The 8,153-nt window shown below is 40.9% G+C and overlaps 1 protein-coding gene across 4 annotated transcripts; it reads left to right on the top strand.

Annotated features, from left to right (window-relative positions):
- Positions 1 to 392: 392 nt before the first annotated feature.
- Positions 393 to 7,660, top strand: ltc4s (leukotriene C4 synthase). 4 transcript variants are annotated; one of them, XM_005453235.4, is made up of 7 exons: positions 393 to 564; positions 2,540 to 2,614; positions 4,455 to 4,680; positions 6,284 to 6,383; positions 6,668 to 6,738; positions 6,815 to 6,896; positions 7,384 to 7,660. In XM_005453235.4, the coding sequence occupies exons 3-7, from the start codon at positions 4,623 to 4,625 to the stop codon at positions 7,523 to 7,525; spliced, it is 453 nt and encodes a 150-aa protein (XP_005453292.1). In that variant the 5' UTR covers positions 393 to 564; positions 2,540 to 2,614; positions 4,455 to 4,622; the 3' UTR covers positions 7,526 to 7,660. The 4 variants fall into 4 exon arrangements, with proteins under 4 accessions (XP_005453292.1, XP_005453291.1, XP_005453294.1 ...); XM_005453237.3 differs by lacking the exon at positions 393 to 564 and adding an exon at positions 1,454 to 1,670; XM_005453234.4 differs by lacking the exon at positions 2,540 to 2,614.
- Positions 7,661 to 8,153: the final 493 nt, after the last annotated feature.

The following is an 8,153-nucleotide window of genomic DNA, read 5'->3' as shown; positions in this document are numbered from 1 at the left end:
ACTCCTGTAATTTTTAATTGCATTCCTCCCAGTGACAGCAGGCCGGGGAGGAAGACTCATGTTCTTGCTTCACACCGAAGGGACATAGGAGTACGTTCTCCAAGTAATTGCTTTGTTCTTGTACAGTCTACTTCCTACTAAACTATATACATGTCAAAACTGTAAAGCTGAAGAAACAAAAGACTAGCAGCATGAATGTAAAACTGTCAAAGAGTCTAAAACTTGAAGTGTAAACAAAGTGTTATTGTTAAAAAATAAAAGTGATATCAACATAAGGCATATTATATATAATTACTGTTACAATGCTCCCACGCTCATTGAAGCCACGGCCTGCTGTTTGGCTGGCATGGGAGGCTCGTCAACTAATGCAGGTCACCTGTGTGAACTATTCAGTCTCTTTCTTCCACCCCACCTGAAGTTAACCTGTTAGTTACCGGTGTGTCTTGGTTAGGTTCTGTTTAAAAAGATATTTAAGTAAACGTCTTGTTTGAACTCCTTTCTTGTCACTTACTTTGAGACAGTTTGTGACAAATGGGGGCTTGTCTGGGATCTTTAGACATATTGGTAAGATTAAACATTTTTAATTTAGTGACTTAGCTTGGGGTTTGCTAAATGTGAGTTGAGCTGAGTGTTGACACAGCCTGAAGTACTAATGGTATTTGGTGTTTTGACTAATATCTTAGGGATTTTTATATAGGATAGAATTATTTTGGATTGGTTACTCTGTGGCAGCACTATTATTGTGCTTGGGTGTTAAACCCATGAATTTATGGTTTCGTGTGTGTTTTGGTGAGTCTCTGAGCCATGCATCCCTTTTTGTAGGCTTAAGTGGTTGATCTGCACCAGGGCTGTGATCGACCGTGGCTGCTGGGGCCCTATGGGTCCTCTGAGCCTGGCTGGGGGGCTTCTTTGCCTCCCTCCTGCTGTGTGCCCAGCCTGGAGGCTGCGGTCTGTGATCTGCTCCCGGTGCAGACAGCTCCCTGCGATAGTGTTTCCTCACTTGGTTAATGCGTACCCAGCCCAATTTTACTCTTTAGGTGTGTGTGTGTGTGTGGGGTGGGGGGAGGGATGTGTGTATCATGACCGCTTCTGTTAATGACAGTGTGGGGAATGTGTGGGAGGGTGGGGTGGGCTGCTTTTAACCATGTAAAGCACTTTGTGCTACAGTTTGTATGAAAAGTGCTTTATAAATAAAGATTGATTGATTGATTGATTGATTGATTGATCTCCAAACAGGGGAAAGCTGTGAGCTGACACTGTGCAAGACTGAGACTGAATCTCCATAGGACAGGGGTGCCCAATCCTAGTCCTCGAGAGCTACTGTCCTGCAGCTTTTAGATGCATCCCTACTCCAACACAGCTGAATCAAATGGTTTGATGACCTCTTCAGCATGTCATCAAGTTTGGCAAAGGCCTGATAACAAGACATTCATTTGATTCAGGTGTGTTGGAACAAGGATGAATCTAAAAGCTGCAGGACAGTAGCTCTCGAGGACTAGGATTGGGCACCCCTGCCATAGGAGATCAACCATGCTTTCCCTCTTTGCGTGACAGAAAACGTGGTTGAAGACAATATCTTGGGAGCATTTCCCCAATTTCGAGAAAGTTGCTATTTTCTGGTTGGCGTTATTTTGGTGCTGGTGGAATTGGTATACAAGTACCCACCACAGGTGTGTGTCTGAAGACTAGGGTTAAAATCATCTTGTACTAAATAACTAGGGCTGGGAAGCATGAACTCCGTGGCTGGTGTTTCACCGGTATATTAGTCTTGTGGGTTTGTGGCCTGACTGGACACATGGCTGGGCGAGTCTTGTGGTGTGGCAGAGTGTAACAGTTGAATGTATGAAAAGCAGGAGTTGCAAAGTTTAACTTAAATAGTGTTATGAAAATTTAGCTTGGTAGTTGGGTCTGGTAGCTCTGTAGACCATTAACTGCTGTGACTTGCTGTGAGCTTTGTAGCTAGGTTCCCTCTTTGTTGGGGTCTTGGAAATTTTGGTTGATGTAGGCATTGTTGTTTTGAGGAACCGTTTGGTATGTTACTGATGCTCATACTGGCATTTTGGCAAAGCAGTGTATGTGGGTTTGTAGCTGCACATTATTTGGTGTTGGGCACTTTTGATGAGATCTGGTGCTCATTTAGGCACAGGAGATTTTCACTTGCTGTTCCTAGGTTATTGTTTTGTTTTTTCCTGTTGAACCCATTTGCAAGTATAGACTTACTATGCTGGGGCTGACATGACTTGACCTCTTCTGTATACCAGCTATGCTATTAGAAACCTCCTGTACTCAAAGCTGGTTTGCCATGCATTACCATACCTGCCAACATTCACTTTGACATTCCACTTAATTTGTGGTGGTAGGAAAACTGGCTTTAGTGAGGGCGTGGGTGTTGGCTCGTTTGTGGGCCAGGTTGTATGGTAGCAGTTTTAACGTTGCCTTTTAGTTTTCAGAATAATTTGCAAATGTCAGTGTGGAACATTGATTTTTATGAAGGGGGGGGGTTGATTGTTAGCTAATGCAGGTCACTTGTGTCTTGCAGGCTATTAAAAATTGGCCCAGATGAACTGCTCTTCCACTCCACCTGACATCAACCTTTTGGTCATCTTTTTCTTAGGTTAGGTTATGTTTACTTAAATGTGAAATAATTAAACTTTTATTTAAACTCCTTGCTTGTCACCTACTTCCAGCCAGTTTGTAGCATTAGTCTTTGGTGTACCAACAGCAGATTTGCTTTGTAAATCACAAGCTAAACAAAGAAAAGCTTCTTGTACAGGTGCGCTTTCCACGCAGAGCTGGTGGAACCATTGCGCACACACCTGTCACACAATCTGTTTTGTTTTTTTGTTGTTTTGTTGTTTTTGTTTTTTTTTTTTTGTTTTTTAAATAAAGAGGGTCAGCCTCGAATTTCGAGGGATTTCTTGTAACCCTCTGACAACAGTTTTAAGTTTACCCAGCTGTCATCAGTGTCATGCTTGTTTTTTTTGTTTTGTTTTTATTTTGGGAAAATACTTATTAATGCAGCTAATGACTACAGTTAATTTAAACAGTTAAAAGGGAAATATTAAGGCTGTAACAAAATCAAATGTTGGTGTTAGGCTACGTTCACACTGCAGGCAAAAGCGCATCAAATCCGATTTTTTTGACCCTATGCGGCCCATATCCGATCATGGTATGACAGTGTGAACGGCACAAATCCGGTATTTTCAAATCCGATCTGGGTCACTTTCGTATGTGGTACTGAATCCGATACATATCCGATGTTTTAGAAAGCGACTGCTGTTTGAACGGTCATGTCGCATTAAAGCCGTCTTTTACGTCACTGACACAACACAGACGCCAATTATCAGCGCCGGAGAAGACATCGCGAACGCTTCCTGGCCATCCAGTGTAGATGTTAGTGAAACTGTTGGGAAGACAACGTGAACATTTTATTTGTACTGTATAATCTGCAGATTCTGACAGAAATCTGCAACTATCCTTTGAAGCACCGCTCCTCTCTAAAACAGCAATAAGGATAATTATTAGGTTATTTACATTATTATGTAAATAACAAAATAACTTGAAGCACAAATTGGGGAAACGTAAAGTCCGAAGTCTTTATATTAAGGGCCATCAGTCAAACAATATTGTTTGCTCCGGGTCTAAACAGAGCGCGTTGTGTGTGACATCTTCTTTTGCGCATGCGGGCCGCTTTGAGGGTTCACACTAGAGCGCGTTTGCTGTCACATTTTATTTGTAGTGTGAACAAGCAGACAAAAAAATCGGATTTGATCAAAAAATCGGAATTGAGCATTAAGACCTGCAGTGTGAACGTAGCCTTAGATGCCTGTGTTAAGGTGAGTGGTGACAATTTGCAGCGCGTTTTTGTTTTGTTTTTGTTTTTTGTAAATTTATACAAAAGAAACATTGTCATTTTTAAATGTGACTATGGAAAATATTTTACAGTTCATGTGTTCAGAGATGACACTTTACTTCCAATTGTGTACCTAACTGGGAATCAAAACTGCTAACACCTCCAAAACTAAGAAGTCATAAGAAGCGTTTGAGTTAAAAATCAAGAATGGTGGACACTTTGGACAGGGGGAACCGACTGTGGCAGGGTCAGCCTGATTGGACCCCCCCCCCTGTGCACGAAAGACTTAAAAAGGGGAAGATCAAGAGCAGTAACTAATCATAATCTTTAAGGCGTGTAAATAAAGTACTAGATGCTGGACACTGATTCTGGCAGTGTGGAATGAAATAATATCTGATGTCATAAGAGACGCCGTTTACTGATGAGAACATGAACGTGTTGAGTCTAGTGGTCTATAGTGTGGATGCTCGAAGATGTAAATGTGAAACACAAACATGGAGTTAAGCCCAAAATGAGTCCTCCCCTCTCTTGTAACCCACAAACTGAGCTGTAATGTAACGACACTCACCTGTTCACTAAAGTAAAACGTCACTACTTCCAGGTCTGGCGTGGTTGGAATGGAGGCGGAGTCAACTGGGTCCGCTCTCCCTGCCCAGTGCGCGCTCCCGACGCAGATAAATTCTATCGAGACGAACTACTTGGCATTACACCTGTCCTACTTGTTCTCGCAGACCAGGTGTGTGTCGGTCTCACCTGTCTGACTCTGTAAATGATGGAGGAGCTGGTCGGGGTCGGCGCCGTGACACTGCTCGGCGTCCTGGAGCAAGGTAAGCTTTTTGTGACACGAGTTCTTACTGGGGTTAAGTGATCATTCTAAACTTTTTTTTTTTTTTTTTTTTTTTTTTTCTCCCTTCCTGTTTAATTTTACATCGTTTTGTATGTTTATGACAGTTTTAAATTGTTGTTCCAGCCTGCAGACTCGAGAAACGGCTCCGCTGGTGCTGTTTTCAGAGTCGAGGCCATCTTTAGACCTCGTCCGTTTTAAAATTATAAATAATTATAAAAAGTTAAAGTGATTTAACCGGTCATGACGCTTGAGTCTTTTTGTTTTACACTATAGTTCAGCTGCATTACTGTTACTGTTTTACGCCTTTTTATTTCCTGAATTCTGTTTACACCTGTTTTATCTGTTTGTCGTATTTAAAACAGTTTGAATTCCTGTGTTTGCATGTCAGCGTACACCAGAGGTGGGAAGTAACGAAGTATTTGTACTTCGTTACTTTACTAAAGTAAAATTCCCAGATATCTGTACTTGAGTGTGTGGCATTAAAAGAGATGACAGAGTGCAAAGTCAGGGGTTGCAGTTAGCCGGCTGCAGATGTCCATAAGGTACTTCAGCATGGAGGTAACCCTGCACTGTCAGTGTGTTTGTAGCTAAAGGTCCCGCTGCTTTTTTCACAGGAGAGAAAAGAGAGGGCTAACTCAGAGATGGAGAAGGATAAGGAGGACAGAAGAGGAAGGAGAGGGCTTAAATTAAAGACTGCTCAGTGGTATTTGATAAACTGGAAATTTAAGGCTTATACACAGAGTCCTTGTGTTTTTGGCTGACTGTTATTTAAAAGCTGCATGAAAATCCTCTGCAGGTTAGTGCAGGATAAACGGGTTAGTTTGCTCTACTGTGATGGATTTAAATCAGCTGATCACAGCCTGTACATTAAGAAAATCTACTGCAGCTCTCAATAGAAATTGTGAATTAGGATTTCCCCCACGCTGAGCCATTACAGCTCGGTGTGTATGATTTTTAGGGTTTCTTCACCTGCTGAATCCACTTTAACCCCTGACTGTACACATTTTCTGTTTAGGGCCAAAGTCACCCTCTACATTGTAGGCAAGGGAGTTTTTTGTTTTTAATTTTTCCTCTTTCTTTGCTCATGTTCTGCTGATCTGATTAAAGTTGAATATTTATGAGAATTAAAATTTAGGCCATTTAACACAAAAAAAAAAAAAAAAAATCTAATATTTTATTACATTATTACAGGACAAGGTTGAGTTAGCTTTGCACACACACAGCTGGCAGAAACGTCCTCCGAAGAGCTACTTTCAGGAGTACATTTTAGAGTCGCTGCTCTTTACTTTGAGTTAAGACGTTGAGTCAGTACTTTACCAGAGTATTTTTAACACTAGTATCTGTACATGTGACACCTGGCGTTCATAGCCCTCACTACATTCTTGCTTTCTCTTTATATTTTTTTAGCTTTTATAAATAACATTTGCATAGATGAGCAGCCTGGTGTGTACTTTGATCTGTGTAGCAGAAGCTGTGTGAAGGACAGCTCATGAAGCCATCTTTTCTTTAACATTTGAAAAAAAATTTAACGTTCATGTAATTAAAGTATAATGTATATTAAAATGTGTTCTTTATGTTTTTAGCCTATTTCTCTCTCCAGGTAATTTATGCCAGGAGGAAGTATTCAGTGTCTCCACCTGCCACATCTGGACCACCAGAATTTGAGAGGGTCTTCAGAGCTCAGTGAGCCCCATTGTGTCTTTGTCTATGCATGTACTTGTATCACTAAAATGTGGGGACACATGTTTCACGCCCACAATGTGGGGACCCTTCAATTTTGGAGGGACAAAAGTCCCCAATGAGGGCAGTTCTTAACTATATAGGTTTACACCAGATTCAAATGTTCAAAATTTTACCTGATAAATTGGTAAGAATAATAAAGAGATGCCTCTAGTGCCCCCTGGAGGCTGTGATGTGTAGTATTTTACCACTTAGTTTTGGTTAGTTTTGTTGTCCTTTGTGTTTAGAGCAAACTGCTCAGAGTACTTCCCCATCTTCATCACCGTGCTGTGGCTATCTGGAGTGTTCTTCAGCCAAGGTGAGGCAACAGCATTAACACGTACACTTTAAATATTTACCTTTTCAGGTCGTAAAGGTGTGTCTGTGTGTTTCAGGTCTGTCTTCAGTCTGTGGTTTGCTTTATTTATACGGACGGTTCAATTACTTTCAAGGATATTCTGAGTCTGCACAGGGACGGTGAGAGCTATGAGAACCCCTGCATTTACGATAAATACACTCGCTGTTTAAAATCATTCTCATACTGATACTAACATTTGCACTGCAGGAACTCCCATATGAAGTGTGAGTTTTACTTTATGCAAAGGTCCTGCTCTGGCTTTCATACCCTCTGAAGGATGGGACCTCTCAGGGTTATTGAATTTTAAATGTTCACAGTGAAGTTAAACACTGAGTTAAATGTCAAACCGTATGACATCATCAGAATCAGCATACTTTATTAATCCCTAGGGAAATTATGTATCATTTATGTATCAGTCTGACAAACGTCAACTATCAAAATTGAGCTACGCAAACACAGAGGACAAGAGTAAAAAATCACCAAGCTAAGGTTATTTATTTTGACTGTGATCGTTTAAGAAAATGACTTATTGTGAGTAGTTCTGCCTGTGCAGGTGTGTAACAGGTAAACTGACTCAACACTGTTCATGCCTCTGGACTCTTTCAGTCTGGCTCCACTTTACTTCAGTGCTAAGATTCTCTGGATTCTCATCGGGTTCTCGGCTGTTGGCATTTTCCTCACGTTCTGCCGAGTTTACCTGAACGTGGACCTGCTACAGGAACTCTGCTCCATCCTCGGGCTGTTTTGACCGAGGAGGATAAGAAGTGACAAAAGGGAGGAGAGGTTGTCTTCTACTCTGATCTTCATCTCTGTATTTCTCATACAGTTTGTTAAATATTCTGTTATCAACCTGAAAGTGGGGAATAAAGAGAGAGATGATGTATCTGCATCTGTCAGTTTCTGTTGATCACCAGCAGGGGGCACCACACCCCAACTTTGACCTTAAAGTTTCTTCTATTCAAAGGACAGACACCACAGTGTAAAAATACTTGACTACAATTTAAAGCACTGCATGCTAAAGCCCCGTTCTTATTATAGTGCATATAAGAGGGTGCTCAATTTTTTTTAGAACTTAACTCTTTCGTTTTGCATCTATAATTAATAAATGTGCTTTCAGGACTTCTTCAGTCATATTTACAACAGCACACCAAGACGGATGCGCTGTGTTTACAGAAAGAGGAACCTCTTATCTCCACTACAATTTCCATTTATGGTTGAACTGATTTAACAGAATTTTAGTGGAAGGCAACCAAAAGCCAGCAAAGTGAAACAATGCTTTTGACAATAAATAACAATGAACTGTTTTGATAAATATTCATAACCTTTTTTTTTTTTCTTCTTCTAATGCCTTTCCCCCACATACTGGCCCTTTTTAA

The sequence above is a fragment of the Oreochromis niloticus genome, linkage group LG2 (genome assembly GCF_001858045.2).
Source record: "Oreochromis niloticus isolate F11D_XX linkage group LG2, O_niloticus_UMD_NMBU, whole genome shotgun sequence".
NCBI classification, from domain to species: domain Eukaryota; kingdom Metazoa; phylum Chordata; class Actinopteri; order Cichliformes; family Cichlidae; genus Oreochromis; species Oreochromis niloticus.
This window is presented reverse-complemented; position numbering and strand designations above follow the sequence as displayed.

What these genes read in the sequence shown, in the direction of transcription:
- ltc4s (XM_005453234.4), top strand. Translation starts at nt 4,623, where the DNA reads ATGATGGAGGAGCTGGTCGGGGTCGGCGCCGTGACACTGCTCGGCGTC. An exon ending in GAGAGGGTCTTCAGAGCTCA is followed by an intron (nt 6,384 to 6,667) that starts GTGAGCCCCATT and finishes CTTTGTGTTTAG; the next exon opens with AGCAAACTGCTCAGAGTACT. An exon ending in TGGAGTGTTCTTCAGCCAAG is followed by an intron (nt 6,739 to 6,814) that starts GTGAGGCAACAG and finishes TGTGTGTTTCAG; the next exon opens with GTCTGTCTTCAGTCTGTGGT.